Source organism: Lissotriton helveticus, chromosome 5_1 (assembly GCF_964261635.1).
Source record: "Lissotriton helveticus chromosome 5_1, aLisHel1.1, whole genome shotgun sequence".
NCBI lineage: Eukaryota > Metazoa > Chordata > Amphibia > Caudata > Salamandridae > Lissotriton > Lissotriton helveticus.
In genome coordinates this window covers 1,479,013,260-1,479,035,324 of record NC_136065.1, presented here as the reverse complement: position 1 = coordinate 1,479,035,324, position 22,065 = coordinate 1,479,013,260, and the positions used below count along the sequence as shown (strand labels likewise).

Below are 22,065 nucleotides of genomic sequence, written 5' to 3'. Positions count from 1 at the left end.
GATTTTAACATTCTGTGTTTGAAAATACCACTTTTAGAAAGTAGGTATTTTCTTTCCTAACCATCCAAGCCTGCCTCTGCTAGGTTGTGTATTCCATGTATGGTTTGTGAGTGACAGGGGATGGGGTGGCTCCAGGAGATCAGGTGAGTCAACACAAGGCTGAATAAACCTATCTGCATGAGGAGTAACACCTGGGCCTGAATAGGGCTGTGCCTGCCTTCCACAATGCTGGCTCCACCTCCTGTGGTGTGTCTGATGACCCTGGTCCACAATGACAAAGGAAAGAAGGAGTCCTGTAAACAAAGTGCTCCAAGACTGAACAGAACTGGTTTGGACTAGGTACAGACACTCTCTGCCTTCAGAGAGGAAGGATTTTGCAGTATAAATATTGGTGCCCAGACCCCAGAACTTTAGATCGCTTCTAGGAATCAAGACAACCCCTTTACCAAGGAGAAGAACCACAGAAACTGAAGGAGGAGACTGCCCCTGTGCTGTTGGGGTTGGCCTGCAGTGGTTACTTTATTGCCAAGGAAAGGAGAAAAGGAACTTTGTGTACTTTTGCAATCTTGAGGAAGAATCTCCAAGGGCTTGAACTGAGCTTGCCTCCTGCCTGAAGTATGAGGTATACAAGACTTCACCCCCAGCACCCCTGAATTCCCTTGCTGTGGAATTCTGCCTGCAGGGAGGTGACTACTGTTGTTTGGGCACTCTGAGAAGACTGGGGGATTCTGGGAGCTGGAAGCGCGATGCAACGAGGAGAAGCGTGTCGCCGCCGCAGCAGTTGCAAACGCATCACCGAAGAAGTGTGCCGCTGCTGCATTTGTGCGCCGTCGCATCAGCGACAAAGCGTGTTGCATCACCGGAGAAGCATGTCATTGCCACAGAGGTCGCCATCACATCCCAGCGTGTCGCAGGGCCTATCGCAGCTCAGCAGTTACTGAGTTCACCGCACGGCCGTCGGCGCGCATGCATCACATTCAACGTTATCGCATCGATGTGCCATCGTGTCAAATCACACCGGATCACAGTAAGAAACCGGCGCACCACCTCCTCTCCGGTAACAAACCGATGCATCACCTCCCCTGCGCTGCAGTAAGGAACCAACGCATCACCTCCCCCGATGCAAGGAAATGACGCATCACCTTCCAGGCGACCTTTTGTTTGTACTGCGTGACGCATCCAAGGTACTTTGAGAGTAAAGTGTTGCATTTACCATCTACATTGAACTAAGCTATTTCTACCACTTTAAAGTCGATTTTTGATTACAGTAATGTGGATCTTTGTTGTTTGGTCTTGTGTTTAGTCTATTAAAGATTACTTATTTTTCTAAACTGGCGTGGTGTTCATCTGTAGTGTTTTCACTGTATTACGGTCTGTGTTCACAAAAGCTTTACACACTGCCTCCGAGATAAGCCTGTCTGCTCGTGCCAAGCTACCAAGGGGGTGAGCAGGGGGTATTTTAAGAAGTGTACCCCCTTACCCTGACTAGAAGCAAGGGTCCCAATTTTGACAAAGGTACCTACTTCTGTGAACTAGAGTCCCCCATTTCTAACAGCCTCCAACCCTGTTTAACTTCCTTGTCAAACTCTCGATTCTGATGCCTCTTTCCCTATTTCCTTGTCCCCTTACTGCTTTAACCGCTTGGACGCTCATGACGAGCTGAGCTCGTCATGACCGCGCCCGCTAGATGGCACGCTCGCACGCTGGGCTGATTCCCCTGCTGTGCTGAACGTTCCATTGGAACGGGCGCGGTCATGACGAGCTCAGCTCGTCATGAGCATCAGAGCGCCGTGGCTCATGACGAGCTGACCTCGTCATGAGCATGGGGGCGCTGTACGCGCCCCACCCACCCCCCAGCACAGCGGGGGAATCCCGCCAGCGGCGAAGGGGTTAAGTTGCATCATCAATTCTCTTAATCTTTATCCTAGCTCAACCCATCTCATTTCTGAAATTCTCAACCCTTCTTTTTTCTCCCTCCTCCTATCTCACTTTCTTTCCACATTCAAGTTCTAAATTCTATCTTTTCCCTTTCACCGAGTCTGCTCATCTGTGGAATCTTATCCTGAGTAAACCACTCAACATCCTCTTTCATCTTTCTTGCTCCTTCCCCCCTTTTCCTTACTACAGCCTCTTATCATCCATTCCCACTCCTCGCTCCCATTTATTACCCCTGCCTCCTTTTTCTATCCCTCCAACTTCTCACCCTTTTCTTTTCTATTCGTCTTTCAGATGACTAATTATCCTCTATTTACTCTTAAAGACAAGCAATTAATGATAGAGCCACTGTATTTGCACGAGAAAGGGTGTAGCTGGAAATCATTCCGATTCAAATATAAACAAGAAGGCTGGAAATTAGCAGAATTGTGGGTTGGACTAAAACACTTACTAGGTAATGCTGCAAAAGAGGTAACCCTGGAAATCACATATGGTCGATGAATATACTATGGGTGGTAAATGGATTTAGCAATAGGGCGAGTAGTTATCTGCTGCCATGTTTCTAGGAGGTGCAATAAACTATCAAGTTGCAGCTCTCAAACAATCAGAGTTTTGTATAGCGCGCTAATCATCCTGCAGGGTAGCTATAATACCCCTTGGTGAGGTCTTCTTTAGCAAAGGCCACATTGTCTTCTCCAATTACCTAATCTGAGTAATGTGGACTCATTTTCAGTGACCTTATGTTTAGGATAAAGGTGGGGTGATGGCATTGTGGTGCTATCATTTTGCAAATCAGTGTGTTTGAAACATAAAAAAACTTTTTGGTCATAGAATGCTGGCATAGAGATCCATGCCGCAGAAACGCGAGCAAATCTTTAAAAAGTGGGCATCCAGAATAAATTACTATTGTGGTTGGTAGAGGGTGCACTGCTGATAATTGCTTTAAGTGTTATGTCGAATAAGATATATAGAAATGGAATGCACTTGCAACTTGAGCGTGCACTTTTTAACATCCAGAATAAATGGCAGTAAATGCTCACATATTGCAATACCTTAAAAATGTCAAACACAGCCTACTCCTTCAGCAACGTCATCTCTGCTAACAGCACACAAACCGTCTTCCAGGGACGAACTAGAGTTAAGAACTGTTCTTAAATCAAAACATCAGCAATTCTGAAATAAATCAATTCACCAAGATAATCTAAAGGCTCCCACAAAAAACAGTGTTTTAGAAAACTAGATGACAATCTTCTTCTAAAACTAGCCCACCGTTGAAGTAGTTACTCTGCTTACCACATTAGAAGAAATTAGGAAAGCTTACTTAAAATTACTACAAAATGGAAATCAACCTCTTCAACTCATTGTCATTTTAAAGGTAGTAAACCCCCTGGTGGAACAGTTCCTGAATTATTGCTGATGCAGTTTCCTTTAAAATTGTACCCCATTTTAATCTCAAAAACTAGGAAATGAGAAGGTTTCACTTACTTGGTTAAGCAAATACATGGTATCAGTGAGTGCGACTGGGGTATAATGGTCGCTTTTGTAGAAAACATCCTTTCAGCTTCTTTTAGATTTGAAACAGAAAACCAATCAAGTGAATGGGTATCATTCAAAATCAATCAATGGCCCCGATTATGGCAAGGACTATAATCAGTCATTCCTCAGTACATACTCCAGTACAATCGGAACCTCTGCATTCGCTGCATGACCTACAACTAGCAGTGAGCCTTTAAAATATCTGCATGCCCTACAGCAGCAGAAAATATAAAACTACAAGACATGCGAGTTAAAGAGATCAGCCATGCCAAAAAAGGTACAAAAAAAAAAAACCACAGCTTGTGCAAAACCATTGGCGGTGCTCGTGTTTCGAAATTCCTTAATAAGGTGAGGAATAAGAATCTTGGTGGTTGCGAGGAATTAAAAATAAATAAACAGCCAACTACGATAGAAGAAATCTGCTAATTCTGACTTATCACACAGGACACATCTACCTTAGACATTATTTGCATCCATCAGAAAGACAGCACGAGGCAGGAAAAAGTAGAACTGAAAAATACACATATAGGCTGCAAAAGAAATAGCACATGCCCATACAAGCATACGCATGCATATTTGAGAATGTTATCTGGAGGATTCCGACTGTAAACCGACATGCTAGGACGCAACACCGGCACAAAATACATTTTCCTTCAATGTACCTTAAACCCTCAACAAAATTATTCAAGCACCATGCCATGTCACTGAAAAATCTCAGAATAGTAGCATTCTGTTGGTTACTACGTTTCAACAATTAGGACCAGTCCCTAAAAAGGTCACAAACTTGACTGCAAAAATTATGAAATAAAATAAAACATGTAACAGAGTAGAAGTGCTAATTAACCACAAAAAAAACATAGACCAACAACTATGTTGCCTTATTTTCCAGTGCAAATCTTTTGATCACAGTGCGGGCATATTTCCATCATTCAGTGGTTGGGCTCTGAAAAATAATTAATAACAATGCTTTCCAACAACAAGTATATTTCGAATTTCTCACTTCAGTGTCAACCAGAAACCCACAAGGCACTAACTGTATTACTACTATTTCAATCATGATGAAACCAGGTACAAGTCCCATGTAAGATTGCCGTCCCAAACTGCGTAATGCTCTATGCTGTAAGGGCAGAGTTCAGTTAGGGACATGATAACTCAGGACTTAGCTGAAGTAATCTACGATGCAATGTATTGAAGCGGTAAAGTCCACAGGAACTCAAAAAAACTTAAAACAAGACGAAGCTGAAAATAATGCATGCGAGGAAAGGTCCTAGAATTTACACCAATGCATCCATCCCACTGGTCATTCTGAAAAGCCAGCAAGACATGATCATCTTTTTTTAGATTAGGCTAAAATGAATTCTAAGCCAGATTGTATAAAGGCTAATTTTATAATTATTACACAATTGTAACATTTAACCCCTTACATGCTACGGACGGCCCCCGGCCGTCATGAGCTCGGTGGGCGTGGGCAGAGGACGTCCGGGGCTGTCCGAATCCCACCCACTATTTAACTCTCCCACATAGCGCGAAAATGTTAATAGAAAAATATCTATATCTATATATAGATATAGATATAGATATATATATATATATATTTCAGAACAACGTTCCTACTGAAAGCTTGGAACCCTGGCCAAATAATTCCTATTGTTTGAACCTCAAAACAATACACAAAAATAAAGAGACAAGTATACATCAAACAAATATCCAAGTTATTCAATGCTTTATTTAATTCAAACAAAAACAAAAATCACTATTTTAATGAGAAGGCTCGAGATATCCCAAAATTGTTTTCATTAAGACAATGTGATTTGACAGATTTTAAAATATCACAGTTTTTTCTTCTCCCATTTCATGCTCTTTTTGTCCGCATGTACCAGCGCTTCAATTTCGGAGACCAGTAGTCCATACTAGATTCTTAGCTGTACTTGCTCTGGTCCCGCAACTCAAGCTAAGGAAACCCACGTAATTTGTATCATCCAATTTCAAATCCCTTCATATTTAACAAGCATTGGAAATGCAATAGGTCTCGCAGCATTCGAGTTAGTGCTTTTAGAATTGTTTATGGTTTATGTTGTTTTTTAGTCTAAAAGTCTAATTAGTCTAACGTTCCTATAACCTTTTGTTTTGTCAGTAAAGAAAAAATAAATAAATATATATATATATATATATATATATATATACGGACCCTGGAGTGCGAGTCTTTTGTGTTTCCAAAAATACTTGTGGGGACCTTTTCTGACATATATACATACATACATATATGCACACACATATGTATACATACAGTTTAATTTGTCCTTTACTTATCTTTTGGCACTGCGCTTCAATCTTTTACCACAGGGGACAGAGCGCATCCTTGACCTCTTCTGACCTTATGAGAGCCAGGCCAAGAGCACATTTTGCATGGGGAGTACTGGCGGGGCCAATAGACCGCAGGCCTCTACAGGATAAGGGAGTGAGTGTCCTTCAAACTAAATTCTCCTTAGTTGATTAACAGGGTCTTTTCAAAGAAGAGCAATGGAATTCACTTTAGAGCAATCTTCAGTGTGCCACTTTTGCACTAAAGGTGCCATATATAGATTCAGCAGTCTAAAAACTGCTATTTAAATTCAGTGTCAGATCTTCATGTGCAGGTGCTTACCTTTTGAATCTTTGTGAATGACAAGATGAAACATTATACTGTTATCTTAATTATTTTTTACATACATAAGTCATTCACGTAAAAAAACAGTCAACAGGCACGAGAAGGGCATTACGAGTTAAACCCCACTTCTGAAAAAGTCAAACAGAAAAACATAGGAGGTCGTTTAGATCTTGGTGGATTCCAAGGCCTGAGTAGGGAGAATCAGTGGAAGCAGGCACTTGCAAGGGTGGCTGACGGACAGCTAGGTAAAGATTTCCTGTTGGCGGAGCAAGCAGTGGCCATGCCATTTCAAAGCCTCATGGTTCCCCCACCTCTAAATGAGGAACTCACAACACAAATTCAGCGGAGTAAAGCTCTGCCTGTTGATAGCTGAGTTCACAATAAAGAGAAATCTAAATGACCTTTGAAGTGTTGATTTACAGCATTATAACTATCCACAAAATAATATCAAACAATAGGCACAGTCGTCTAAGCAGTGGTTACAAAATGTACGGCTCGAAAAAATGAAGCAAAGTAATATAGCCTAACTGCACAGTTCCAAAAGATTACAACAATAGGGATTTGGGGGGAAGCCGACAGGAGGGAGGTCTGCCCCCTGAGCAGATCGGGAGGGTGGTTCAGTCCATGGGACTGCCATTTTGTGTTTTGTTTGGGCTTCATAGGTATAGCCCACAAATCGCTTACAGGCTATATAGGGTTAAGATTTTAGACTGCTTGCCACCATTTTAGGTTCTGAAGAACTTGGTGGCAGGGAGGTGCATTTATCATAATTTTTCAAAAAATGTTGCGTGTTTAGCGAATGATTGTAAGGAGTTGGTGACTACAGCGAACGTATATTGTGCAGATTAATTTAGTTGTGCTTACCTGTGATGGAGGATGAGAGGGTTTGTGAGGCGCTGCGCCGCCTCCTTGAGGCGGGTCGTGTTGACTTACTAGTGGAATAAGCCATGGGGCCGGCACCCCCAGCAGGGAAGGCGTCAGCGGGGGTAGCCACTGCGGTGGTGGAGTTCTCCCTGCCGTAGAAAGTGAAAGCGGCAGGAAGCCACCAGGTAAGGGTGAGAGGGGCCTCCCATATGGAAAGAGAGCGGCCCCTCGGGGAATGAGGCGCTTAGATGCCGGGTCGCGTTCTGTGATTCCAGTTTTGAGTCTTGAGGCGGGGAGTGGCTGGGCCCTTTCGGGCAGAGAAAAAGGCAGTGTCTGTCCTTGCGGCCGGGAGAGTGGTGAAGGTGCCTCCAGCCTCAGGGTGTTCTGGTATGGGGCCGCACGAGGAGAGAAGGGAGGACAGAGCAGCCTCGGCTGTAATGCTGCCCCGCTCTGCCCCAAAGTATGGGCAGGGCCAAGCACTGCAAACCTCATCGACGGAGGAGCTAGCGATGAAAAAATTATAAAGAAAAGAAGAAAGGCTGAGAGGAGGGAGGGTGGGGAGGAAGAAAGGGAGTAGAGTTGGCGGCTGTAACGCCAACCCGCTAGGGCCCAAATTAGGGGTGGGGTCAAGTACAGTGAGCCACCTCGATGAAGAGCTCGCTAATAAAGATAAAGAAAGGGTGAAAGGATGGGGGAGGGGAGTGGGAGGAAAAGAGGAAGGCGAGCCGTCGTGGTTTGGGCTGCCTGGGGAGGCAAGCAGCACATAAGGTGGAATGCCAGGAGTGGAAGAGGGGTGGGAGCACGAAAATGAGGTGGAGGGGGGCCCTGAATTAATGACAGGCTGGACAGGGGCTTGCGAATGAGTGGAGGAAGAGGACATGCCTGAGGATTTAGAACCGGCTGGAGAACACAGAGCGTGGAAGAGTTTACGACTTTTTGAATCCTGGGGAGAGGAGGTTCGTTGGGGGGTACTGGGTGGCGCAACTCGACGCAAGAGGGGGTTACTTCAATGCTAAAGAGGAGCTCCATCTCAGAAGGGAGACTCGGGCAGGGAGAAGAGGTCCAAGTAAACAGAGAGGGGCAGAGTCAGCGATGATTCAGGGTCCAGCGTCCGTGTTTATTGCGGCTATGCTGGTATGGAGTGGGGAGGAAGAGGAAGGGGAGGTGAAAGGTTTAACAAGCAGTGGAAGTAAGAGAGGTGGATGGACAGGTGCAAAGGAAACAAGTAGAAAGACATTGGCGAGGAGAGGCAGGAGAGAAAGAAAACAAGACGGACGGACGGAAGAGAGGGGAGGGGGGAGGAGAAATGCGACACGGAGGAAAGGGGAGGGGGCGGAGCGGGTTAAATTATACAAACCAAATTGGCGAGGAGAGGCAGGAGAGAAAGAAAACAAGACGGACGGACGGAAGAGAGGGGAGGGGGGAGGAGAAATGCGACACGGAGGAAAGGGGAGGGGGCGGAGCGGGTTAAATTATACAAACCAAAAACAAGCCTTTCACCGTAACACAGCGGGCAGGGGAGGGGGCGGAGAGGGGAGAGGTGCGACACGGCAGGATGTGACCGTTGCGGCGGTGTTACGCGGAAGGAAGTTAGACGGCGTTAGACGGAAGGAAGAGAGGGGAGGGGGAGGAGAAATGCGACACGGCGGGAGGGGGCGGAGCGGGTAAACAACGACGGACGTGCACGCGCACGCGCTTTTAAGGTCAATGCGCATGCGCATAAGCTCAATGCGCATGCGCATTGACCTTAAAAGTCACGGGCACTGCAAGGAATCGCCACGATTCCTTGCAGTGTAGATAAAGAGTGGATAAGCCGCAATAGTCTCGCTTGCTCGATGCGCATGCGCATCGACAGGCGAGACCTAAAAAGTGTTCAACGTTACAGGTTGCTTTTTTACACGTATACATACACACAATTTAATAATCTGCTGCTATTTCATTGAACAGTTTTAACAGAGCGTATCTGATGTAAATGCAAACTTTCACAGCATGACTCAAACTAAGAGTACAGGGTCAGACAACCACAATAGTGGACTGACAAATTACATGAATGCGCACTGTACTCTTAGTTTGAGTCGTGCATTGAAAGTTTGCATTTACATCAGCACCTAGTTTTGTACATATGCTTTGTAGATAGCACTGCGCACATCCGTGTCAGTGCTGTCACCCTAACCTTCACGGCACAATCATGTTGGAGCATCCGATTATAATGCTAATTTTGTCTCTTTCATAATAAATACTCACACAGTGCCTAAATGTAACTGTATAAGTGCAATTCAATGGTTGGCATAATTATTTAGCCAAAAGCACAACTCAGAATGAACTGCAAACAAGCGTAAATAAACTTGCTGATTTAGTATCAATTATCCATGACTCAGACCTGATGGCAAACTTAGTGAGACGACAAATGAGAGGCGGGGAGCCTTGCTTACTGCTAATAGCAAAAGCCTATAATGTCATATGCATATCCAGAGAAAAAAAATGCCTTGCAATTTGAACACTACAAGAAGCACTGACTAAGCCAATGATTCTGGCTTATGCCTTTAGAAGCAAATGTGTATGTATGTGAAATTGTGAATGGGCGAGTCACTGGGTTAACAGATGGACGCGCGAGCACAAGGATGTCTGACAGAGGGAATGCATTATGAGTGATTGAATGCCTATACTCCAACAAGTGAAGAGACACCAGTTAAAATACATCTCTAGTGCCAGGCTGCTTTCGGGAGTGCTTAGGACAATTTCTTTCTCAATTCAGTCCACCCGGCCCTAAACACAAGCGAGAAGAGCAAACCAAGCTGTGTTTGTTCATTGGACAGCAGTAATGAAGAACCAGGATAGACTGGAGTTTATTCCCTGCTTTAAAGTGTCAACATATGCACTACACCATAGGAAGACCAGATTATAAAAAGCCAGCACATCTCCAAATCACAGCTCATCGAATTTCGGTATTACCAGTTAGGGTTTGCCAACTCTTTATATTCGTCAAGGTCCAGCCCACAGGATGACGGTGCAGTGGGTACCTACCAAACCTGAAAGACTTTAATCATGTTTGAGATGCAAGCCTTTGAGGTAAATAATAGCCGAGTATTCCTCAGAGAGCTCGCAAGGCAGCACAGTGTCCTTGAGGGCTGGGGCCTCAGGGTCCAAGGTAGGACTTCCACTCGATGAAGGAGGGGCTTGTGCTGTGTCTTCTGTTCAAGTCCTGGGAGTCTATCCTGCATTGGTGGGGCATTCAGGTAAGCAACTCTGAATAAGCAGACTACAACTTAAGAAGCACATATGCTACACAACATGCCAAAAAGCACACAGGGGTCCACACTTTTCCTTCACTCCGGGTAGGCAACAGCATGTTCTCCAATAGCACTTACTGCTTCCATAGAACTATCATTCCTGCATTCAAATTTCAGCAAGCTCTCTGCTTGGATAGCTACAACCCCTCCTCTAGTTCCTACCACAGAAATCTCCAACTCACATGTACGGTGCATCTCCCGCTATTTAAAGAAAACAAAAGAAAGAAAAAAGTTCAAGTTGGGTTAGAGCTGGGTATCGTTATTTACGCCAAAAATAAAGGTTATGAGATATGATGTTTGATATATAGATAGTAGATAAACAGATCGTGTATAGATAATTTGCATGAAAAGTGCTTGTAGGTTTGACATTAGGGAAGGGTATATGTTGTAGAGCTGTAGGAATGTGCACAGATGCTTGCTGTGTTGCTTCTATGTAGGAGCAGTCATACAACGTGATATCGTCACGAACGAAAGATCACTGGGCAAGAGGCAGATGGCACCATGATCTAGGCTGCCATGCCTACCGTTTAGCTTTCAGCTTTAATCAAAATAACATTCTCCTCTCTTTGGTTGTCATGCTCTTCACTTCAAGTTGACGACAAGTGCGCGATGGGAGGCTGGTAGCGTCTGATGACAGCAAATGGAGGCCTGTCTTGACAGCATTGCCCAGTGTCCCCAGGTTGAATCTAAACAAAGGTACAAGGAGGCTTTGCAGCAGCAGCTCTAGAAGCACAATACACTAAGCCGGCACACCCTTTCAGATGTTGTATTGAACAGTGTGCGTTGAGACGAGGAGGTGTTTCATGTTTCCCACTGCCCATTTTAGTGCCAACAACCACAGGGTGTACATAATATGGTAAACTATACAAAATGTACACATGGATAGAAAAAGTATTAACTATTGATCAATTGGCCACAGCTCTAAAAGTAGTTGATATCAGTTTGTAATTTTGAGAACAAAACCGAATAATAAGAGATCAGAACATCTATTGGTCCCCACAGCGACAGAAACAATACAAGAAAGATATTTTTTGAGTAAAACTCCAATCTTTACATATGACTTCAAAATTACCAAGTTATAAGAGTAATCCTCAATGTCCTTGAAAGTACTGGAGATAAAGAAGAAACAAGCAAGGAAATCCGGGAAAGGAAAGCAGAAAGGACAACAAAATAGGCAGAGAGGAACAACAACAAAAATGCTTGTTCGAAAATAAATAGATCGCACAAATAATCAAGGATTTTTTTTTTATCTATCAGATTAGGTGAGCACAATGGAGAAGACCTGTACTTGAAGGGGTTTTGGGAAACCAATCTAGTTTTCAACTACGCGGCTGTAGGGATAAAGTGTATATAGAATAATAAGGCAGCAGCTATTTCGGGATAGAGAGCAATAGGAATCGCACAGAACCTTAACACCAGGCCTGCGTGAAAAAGTGTTAGTAGTGGACCAGATAATTGAATCAACTCTTTTAAAAAAAGATCTTAATTGACAAAGTTGGCATGGTCAAAGGGTAGGAATGCAAAATAATGGTAGAAAAAGAATTGAGTACCAGGAAGATGAGGTGAAACCGACTCGGTTAGCAGTAAAAGATGAGTGAAGAAAATTGTGACAGACACGCAGAAGGGAAGCCCCAACTAAACCACTGGAAGCCACAGAATGTCCCCAACTACTCGTAATAATTAAACACTCCAATGGAAAGTTATGTCTGCGCACCGATTTGAGAAACTAATGCATTCAATTAGAAAATGATTCCTTCCCGAACAAAGCAAATGTTACACACCTTAAAAAGGTGCGATGATGTTCAATAAACTTGATTTAAAATTGGTTTATTACCAAACTGAATTGAAGCTAGAGTCTGAAGCACTAACCATTTTTGTAAATACAGAGGGCTTGTCGGCCTACCTACAGTGGAAGGCGCATCTCGGAGGTAAATGAACAGAGAAAGGTTGTATAGCTTGGTTAAAACAGGAACTAGAGTAAGAGCAAAAGACTGGACTGTCTCCACGCTGTATTGATCAAGAGGCAACACGAAAGAAATAGACGTAAACTTAGATTGTAAATTGTCTTTTGATGCGGGAGTAAAAGAAGAATAATATGGGCAGTATAGACTTAGTGGAACATGTAATTCTGCTAGTCTGTGCGAAAGAGGTGCTGGCGACTTAACTGGCTTGAAAGTTTTAGAAAATATTTACACACAAAAATAATCTGATCCAAGCAAAGGGTCTGATAAGTAATAATCTGAAAGCTACATACAGCTAGATTGGACAAACTGATAGTACTAGAAAAGGCTTCCCTTTCCTGATTGGAGGCGCTCAAAATGTAAATTTGATCATTAGCAGCACATGTATATCACAGTGCTCTTTAATATTTATTTTCTTGTCTATTTAGTGTAGCTGCAAAGTTCAAGGAACATAAATTTGCCTATCGTGGTGTGAATATAAAATGCGCCAGCTGCATTGAAACTTTTTACATTTTCATTTAAACGCCTGCAAACTCGGCTGAAAGCTATGGGCAGGATGTACCCTTCAGAGCGTGAAAAATTATTTGAGTGGAACATTGTCATATAGTGCCTTCGAAGACAAAGTTATGATATCCAAGAGTTGATATCCAAGAGTTAGTTGTAAGAACTTAACACCCCCGTCCTTTTCAATATATGGTACAGAGGATTGCAAGAGGTTAAAAAATTGTCTATGCATACTCACTGATCCTGAAATCCGATAAAACTGAAACACTTGTTTTCTGCAATTCCTCTGCCCTGAGTGGTGCCTACAGATTTGGAGCTCCCCTAATTGTGACAACTTCTCTAGTCAAAAATGTAGTTTTCGTTTTTGACACCTATTAATCACTCAAGGAATATAAAAATAGGAAAGCAATTTAACTTGCTCCCTTATGTTGAAGATTCTTGTTTCAGCTTTTTGGAAAACAGTTATTCAGTCGATGGTCTTTCCCCAACTGGACAGTCTGGCCTTTGCCCGATATCTTCTAGCGCAACTGCAGAGAATTCAGAACTCTGTTGAGTATGTGGTTCTAGATCTCAGATATTCATAAATGTCCACTTATCGCAACGTCCTTCATAAGCTACTCATTCATAAAAGAGGTTTGTTTATAACCATCCATTTGTGCATTTGAACTATTAAAGGTTCGACCCCTACCTATACTGAGATGCTCTTTATCTGCCAAGTTCCTTCTAGATCATTAAATAATTTGTACCAATCACCTGAGAGCCACAAAGATCAACCCAGGCAGGTGGGGGGCAGGCCTTCTTAGTGCGGACTGCCATAGCAAGGAACTGTTTATCAATCTTCATCTTCACTCAATCAATGTACTATTACCTTTTCGTGACCAGCTTCTTATAACGTTATTCAACCAATGCATTGTCTCTGTCTAGTGCACTTAGCGCCATAATATTTTTTCCTGGGAAATCGTGTGCTTTACTAATTGCCAATCATTCATTAAGAGTAGTTAAACATGATCTGCTAATGATAATGCAGCCTACCATCATGGACGTCTCTATAGCTATGCTGCACTGTGTCTACCCCAGCCATGAAATTCATAAGCCGAAATCAAACGTGAAATATAAATAATACACTGAAAATTGCAGGAGCTCTCCCAAAATGGGATCAACAAAAAAGTCAATAGGTCTCATCTATTTGAAATCTACTGACTTTGTTAAGATTTTGTACGCCATGTTACACGGCGTGGATGCTGTGCAACATGGATGAAAGTAAATTGGTGGAAAAAAGACGCTATGACGCGGCAATGTTGACCATGTTCTAGCGCCTTTTTTTTGTGCTCAGCAACATGAACCACTGAAAGCACAAAGCCAATAGATCTCACATAGACGAGATATGGGCTACGCAAATGTTTGTTTGGGAGTTAGGAGTACTGTGAGCTTTAAGAATCCTGTCAGGGCAGTGGGTGTGGTATAGGTGCATTTAGGGACTGAAACAGAATGAAGGCAGTAAATGCAACTGCCAAACATTGTCATTATCAGCATCCGTGCTGTTCTTCGTTGGTCACACTCCCTTAGAATTACACACGTGGGCAGTGCATGGCTGCAGGCTTACGTAATTTGACAGAATACTTGTTATTTGTGAGTGCAAGCCAAGACACAGCCATCAAATGTAGAACAGCAATGACAAAACAAGAGAATTATCTTATATTCAGCCAGTGCATGGAATCGGAGACAGAATATGCATACACACAAACACATCGATAACAAACAAGTTCATTCATGAAGGTATCGACACATATACATACATCCAGTGCTCACAAAGGTCGCCACACCTTCAAGCAAATACAAATACAAACCAACACTGATGCACACTGTAAGAATCTCGGACTCTAAGTTGCTGTCTGTATGTAGAATCTAAATGGGTGAAACCAATTTTCTCCAAAAGCTGCCTGAGGTGACCTACAAAATGAAAGCAGCTGCTGTTGCAAACGAATGAAAACCATACAAATGAAAGTGATGACATAGCCAACCAATAGGTGGGCTCCAATCGTTTTTCTGTTGTTTTTTTTTGTAAAACCTTAATAGATCTGACAGTGCATGCGCTAACTCTGGCGAGAACTATAAAGACCACCACTGTTAATGAGTACAGAACCAGAAAATGATCTGGTGAGCCTACAGAACAAGTGCAGATCAATGAAAAGAGATGAAGTTCTTACAAGTGCCATTCATTACTGCTATACCACTAAAGACATAAGAGCACAAGATCAGCTTTCATATAGGAGGATTAAATAATAAAAAAAACACGTTAATATGCTAAAATAGCATTACAAATACATTCAATTTTAATACTCTTTATATATTTATTACATGATATATTTACCATTTATTTCGAGCCTCCGATACAAACATAACTTTGAACGCCTTTCAAGCTGTTTTTCAAATTTGAGTGCAAACCGAAAATATGTTGCCTACAATTTAACATGCGCTAATTAAGAAACAGCCAAATGAAAACAGAAAAAATAATCACAAGCACAGAAACGATGAGTTAAAATTATATTTTAAGCCATTCCCCAAAGTTGATGTCATTTCGTATTACTTTGACTGCAGCATACCCTTGCTGCTTAAAAGTGCTAAGATATCACTGCAGTCAGCAAGAGCAGTGTAGGGAACTACCACACCCAGCCTCGATATCAATGACAAGAAAAAAATGCCTTTGCACTTACTGCTACACCCAGCCCACATGCCTTGGCACAGGGCGTTAGTACCTTCAAAAAGCAGGCCATGCCGCAATCGTAAGGAACTGTCTAAGTAGCAGATTCAGAAAGTAAGCAAACAATTTTTCATGCGCGCTTTTTAAAAAGAGCGAAATTGAACGGCTATCTAAGCAGCTAATTAACTTTGAGGGTCTTGAAACGGACTAAGTAAACATTGTGAAAATAATTATTTTACATGCTATTTTCAAAAGGCAAAAGATAAAACGTTTGCACACAAGATGAAAAAAAATAGACGGTTCGCAAACTTAGAAAAAAAAGTCTAGGACTTTGAAACATTTTAGCTATTTGGCTGCAGGGCAAGGCAGCTCAAAAGGAAGAGACTGTTCAACGCTCACGATACTTTAGACAAACTAAGATGTCTGGGCTACTTTTTTTTAAAAAAAAGAAATTGCATTCGAAATACATAAACATCTATCTAGACAGTGGTTGTTGTTTAAAGACATTAAAGTATGTCCCAAAAGTGTAAATTCGAACTGAAAAGGCTATAAAGTGAACGCAACGACACACGTCAAATAATTAACTAGCGACTTACTGTATGGGCTGAAAGGTCAGGACATGTCAGTCTCTTCTTTACATGCCCTACAAGGAAGCACTTTGACTGTGTGGTTGAGCAATTGATCAGACCGTGGGTGGAAAGTTGCCTTCGCATAGGAGGCATGGTCATAAAAGAACAGTGGGAATATTGACACATACAGCCAAGAAACTGGAGCAAACATTAAGCGATTGTCAACTCCTTTCAATCCCCAACTACATAGCTCTTAAGATGTGAAGAAGCTTGGGCATTCAAATATTTATTAGTCCTCATCTTCCCACAGTTTTTGTATGTGGTTTTAAGATGCCTTAAACGTCCAAACTAAACTTGAATCCAAATCTAAAACAAAACTAAGTCAATAAAGAATTAGCGACAGTTGAAAACTGTGCAGCTGGAATGTCCTTCGCTCCAATTGTACTCCCTAGAAAAGCTAGCAAGTAACCTGGATACCCACTTCTTTTTAGTTTATTCAGCACTAAATACAAAACTTATTAAAGGATGGACTTTAAGCTAAGCTAAGCTCATGTAAAATACTTGGCCCTTGGGGTACTTTGTGCTACATTTAAGAACTATATAAAAATGTACTGAGGTCAAAACAAAGCTTTAACATAAGGAATATAAACCCGATATCCGTTTACTGGCAGATTTTGTACAAACTCACACCAGAAACCCTGGATAAATCACACCTTTCTCAAGTAAATTGTGTTACCTTGGCAAATAGTTTATTTCACTAAAACAATTTTTTCTTCATTATGGCATATGAAAGCACTTTCATATTTTTGATTTCAGAATATCAGTTGCACAAAAAATATCACCATTAATAAGTACTTCTCAGCACAGAGCTGTAATGTGCCCTTTTTTGTCAAAGCTTACACGTTAAAGAAATACACTTTTGAATTTTGAAGAGACTTTATCATATTTTTGTTGTACGATTTACATAGCAAATACTTTTAGGGCTCGGCTCCCACATGGGCTCTAAGATGCAACCCAGACCCGTAGCTCGACCCATACATGAGACAGCAACAGGCTGTCCTGCATCTGGAGTGTAGGGGGAGGATTAGCCCCTAGAGGTGAAGAGGCTTGGGTTGCTGCTATAAAACAATGGTCCCATCTCCAGCTGAGTGATGGAGAATCCAGACCCCACTAATCAAAGGAAGAAGGTGTCACTGGCAGAGAGGCACCAAGAACTGGCTTGAACAGGGGTCAGTGCCCCCCCTGAACGCAAACACTTCAAAGCCATTGAGGGGTATAACTATGAGAGCCAAAGCCCCTGAACTTTGGAGAATGGCTTTATTAAGATTGAACAAGACTGGAGCTACTTCATGGTCGAGAGGAACCTTTGCCAAGGAAGAAACAACTGAAGAGACTGAACGAAAGGACTGACCCTTGTTGTGTGTTCTGGGGCTGGCCTGCAGTGTGCTGTTTTAACCACGGAAAGGCTAAAGGGACTTTGCTGTGTCCCGCTGTTTTAAAGGACTTTGCGGTGGCCTGATGTAACTTATCCCCAAGGGCCCGAGGTGAGTGGAAACTCAGAAACACAAAAGTTTCCAGGAGAGTCTCAGCGGCAATGTGTGCATGTGCTTGTTGCAGCCTGAGACCCTCTTAAACCGTGCCCTGTGATCGTGGGCCCCTGGAGTCCAAGCAAGGATCAGCGACACTGTGCGTGTGCTTTTTGCAGCCTGAACCCTTTGTGAGGATTGTCCAATTATCATGTGCACCGGAATCCAAGTCTCATCGACGTTGTGTGTGCTTTGTGCAGCGTGAGATCTTGAGGATTGCCTTGTTATCGTGCACACCCTGAATCCAAGTGAGTCTCATCGATGCTTTGTGAAGTGTGAGACCTTCGTGAGGATTGCCTTGTTATCGTGCACCCGGAGTCCAAGTGAGTCTCAGCGACGCTGTATGCGTGTGCTTTGTGCAGCCTGAGACCTTAGTGAGGATTGCCTTGTTAACGTGCTCTCAGAGTTAAAGTGAGTCCCAGCGACGCTGTGCGTGTGTTCTTCGTGCAGCCTGAGACCTTCATGTGGAGTGCCCGGTGATCGTACACCCAAAGCTCAAAGGAGTTTTAGCGACGCTGTGTGCGTGTGCCCTGTGGCAGCCTGAGATCTTCGTAGCAATAGCGGCTTGTACCGGCAGCTCCGAAGAAGCTGAGCCGCCGGCCTGAGTCCGCTGTTGCCAATTCACAAAGATTGCATAGGATGCCCAAGCCGCTGGACGAGGAGAGTGAGATTGTGCCCCCCAGGTAACATGTGTCGACTCCTTGGGTGGCGTGCAGGGTCGGAGGGAAGACGCTCTCTGCCTCTTTCATTCCAGCAGCACGAGGCTCTGCTTCGGCTCATATAGCTGCCCGTATGGCCAAGGGAGTGGCAGAACCGGGCCGAACCTGCACTTTTTGTTACACCATAACCGTGTTGGGGGCAACTGTTGACAGAGGCTGCTTGCGAGTCAGAAGGAGAGGCGGAGAGACCGCCTAAGGCACTGTGATCTTAGAGTATCTGATTAGTGTATTACGCATTGCATTATTCCTGCATAACGAACTACCCGATTAGTGATTGACGCATGGCATTATTTATGCATGACAAAATACCCGATTAGTGTTTTACGCATTGCCTTATTTCTGTATAACAACGCACCTGTCATATACGTTACTTGGTAATTTCTGTGCAATATGGGCGTCCGTTTGTGCATGCACTGTTAGGAAGAGCGTTCGTGATATGCGTCTCCTCCGCGGTAACGTTTGCAGCTTGTGGGTGCTGTGTAGTCCGTTTGTTATAGAATCCCCGACAGCGTTGTGGTCGACGTTGTAGGGCTGTTGTAAATTTGTTTACGCTGAGACTGCAGTGCGTGACAGCGTGCTTGCGAGGCCTGCGCGTGTGTGAAATATCACTTTGTGAAATGTTTTTAATGGCCGCTGGTACGATGACTCGCCTTAAGCCCCGCCTGAGCCCCGGAGCAATTTGTGAAAACGTGTGCCGTTTCCATCCGCGAGCGTGTTTGTCCGCTGTAGTTGTGGGCAGTGTTAATTGCGAAGTGTGTGATCCTCGCTGGTAGGCTGACTGGCTTGAGCCCCCGCCTGAGTACCGGAGCAATATGTTTAGGCGTGAGCGTGTGTTCCCGCTGTAGTTCAGGGCACTGAAATTGGTAAGTGTGTAATCTCCGCTGCCTCGCCTCAGCCCCGGAGCAATATGTTAAGGCGTGAGCGTGTGTAACAGAACGCACACGCCCTCAAGGGAGTACTGTAAAGGGTTTGAGTTTTGGAAGGACTGCCGCGCCCCATTTACCAGTAATGCCACGTGAATGCAGCGGCCCGTTAATGCCGCGCCCATCGCTGTATGGCCACAGCACAACGCACACGCCCACAAGTGAGTACTGTAACTGGTGTTTTTTTTTTTTTTTTAAGTATTTCCGCGCCCCATTCACCAGTAATGCCGCGTGAATGCCGCGCCCTGTTAATGCCACGCCCATTGGTGTTTGGCCACGCCCCTCTCACAATGCCTACGCCCACAAGGGAGCACTGTGAAGGGTTGTTTTTTCCACGCCCATCGCTGACAGCACAACGCCCACAAGGGACTACTTTACCCCTAAGTTTCTTTTACCTTTGTAATGTCTATGGTGGGCAGCTGTATAGTCTATGTCCATCTGCTGCAACTGTCCTTTCCAATGCGGTATTGGGTGTTGTGATTGGTGCTGTACTTCTTGAGCTTACCCGCCTCAAAGGTTTGGGCTCTCTCTTTAGAATAGTAGTATGGATGTATACTAGTTTTATAAAACTCATGTGGAATTTATTTGTGGCGTCATCATTGGGTTGCTGGGAGCGTGGTTGCAAATACTTTACACATTTGCCTTGAAGATAAGCCTGGTTGCTCGTACCAAGCTACCAAGGGGGTGAGCGGGAGCTATCTCAGAAGGTGACCTTCCTTTCCCAGACGTGTAAACGTGGGTCCCTATTAGGCCTAAGGTACCTACCTCAGCCAACCAGGGATCCCGGGTCTAACAGTCACAATATATTCTATTCCCTAGCCACCCACCCTGTCCACGTTAGCTTTTTCTGGCTGGGGCATATCCCATACAGTCAAGTGCATGCCAAGATGACCTATCCCACGTTTACCTCTTCTCAATCTGTAACCTGTCCCACTTCCCCTTATCCTCAAACCTATGTTGCCCTTGTACGGGGGAAGCCATTCTTCCCAACGGGTCTTACTTTAGTAACCTTCTTACTACGATTTAAAGGCTGCTCAATTTGACAACAATGCCATTATCAAAGCTACCATCCTATTACAAAAAGCACCTCACCCTAGTCCCCAGGGGCATAGCTTGTTCAGTAAGTTTGGGGGGTACAAGTGTCCAATTTTCCAACAATCCCATTGACATATGTTAAAATACATTACAAGACAAGCAGGGCATATGAGGGGGGCTAAAGGGGAAGTGGAAAGGGAGAGGAAAACAGGTTGGCTCTAAGTGAGAGAAAACAATATTTTGTAAAGTAACCAACATCTTTTAAGACTTTCAAAATAGAGAGGCAGCGGGGGATGTCTGCGTATTTGTCTGTGTGTATGTAAAAAATCCTGGTTAATTGCGACAGACACCTCGCCATACCCACTGGAAAGCAGCTTTACCCAACTATTTACCAGAAAATACATTTATTATTGGGGTGCAACACCCAAAACACTACCCCGCCCCTACTAGTCCCTCACAATCTCCTCCTCCAATTTAGCTCCGAGATCCACCACTGAAAGGCTGAATCAATTGCCCAGGTTCCCACCAAATTCCATGGTTGCCTTTGCCACATTCACAATATGTGCCATTCTACTTGATATTGTGGATAATTAACTCTGTTTGCAACAGGCGTCTCTGTCTTTCTATCACAAGCAAAACCATTCAGGTGTGTCTAATCGTATTCAGTTTGTCCTCCTTTTCGTCTGTAACCGATCATAATAAACACACAAACAGCCTTCACTACTCACTACAAAACGATCTCTAGATCGGGAGCCAAGCACAACCACGCTCTAACTACTGTTGGGTGCACAGGTGCCTTAGTAATGATTTAGACCCTCAGTCAAAGACAACCTGTCCTGATTAACAAACTTCTGCGTGCAGCCTTAAGTCTGCTTTTCTCTCTTTTCTCCACAGTGTGACGTGAACACCCAATATTTAGCGTGGGTAGCTTATCCCTATTTCCTACATTTCCCCTTTTTAAGATGCGTGCCTCTTGCCTTCCTTTTCTCACGTCCTCACTGCTTCGGGTCTGTTCCTGGATGCATTGCATGCAGCGGGCCGAGTTTATTGGCGGGGCAAAGGAAAGGTCTAGGGTCTCAGGTTAAATGGAGCAAGTCAGAAGACCTGTCAACGGCGACAACAACAAGGTATTTACAGACAGAACTGCGCGTTACCTTCTCTTCCTCGGACACCCTATCTTCGAAGTCAGCCATCTTGGCTCCACTGACCCAGCCCCAGACCCACACTGAAGGGTTTGATCGCTCAGCATGCCGGGATATCGTCAGAACCCAGCCTATGGAACGCTAATCACAGGATAGGGGTTGGGCTCACACGTCCTGTCACGTGATCTGAACAACGTCTTCTGGGTCGTCACAGCTCCGCCCATAATGTTAAAACACGTTACGGACGGTTTTCTTCTCAGCTATAGCAAGGAATGACAGGAATGAGGGTGTGGTAAAGTGTGGATGGGTGGGTTTTAGTTGTAGAAATTAGAATGCCCACTCACTTCCCAGGTTTTCATGAAAGTGATTTGGCATGTCCGATTTATATGTTTTAGTCGAAAGTCACGATTGTTCATTTCTATTTATTTATTTATTTATGCATTTTTATATAGCGCGGACTTTACCCGAAGGCGTCAGAGCGCTTCACATTAGTAACAGAAATGAAACATAATGAGAAACATTACAAAAGAACAGATTGCAAAAACATAGGTTTCTTACATAAGCTAATAGTGACAATTGTGAGCAAACGTGTGGAAAAAGCGTCGGGACACTCCAGTTCGAGTAGCCGTACGCTATAGAAAAACAACGTAACA

The 22,065-nt window shown here is 43.8% G+C and overlaps 1 protein-coding gene across 1 annotated transcript in view; it reads right to left on the bottom strand.

The window, feature by feature from the left end:
• Positions 1-21,578, bottom strand: part of CAPZA1 (capping actin protein of muscle Z-line subunit alpha 1) — a 341,315-nt gene extending 319,737 nt beyond the window's left edge. Inside the window, exon 1 of the mRNA XM_078644469.1 lies at positions 21,425-21,578. Coding sequence (XP_078500595.1) covers positions 21,425-21,463 — 39 coding nt within the window. The 5' untranslated portion in view covers positions 21,464-21,578. The remainder of the gene's footprint in view (positions 1-21,424) is intronic.
• Positions 21,579-22,065: the final 487 nt, after the last annotated feature.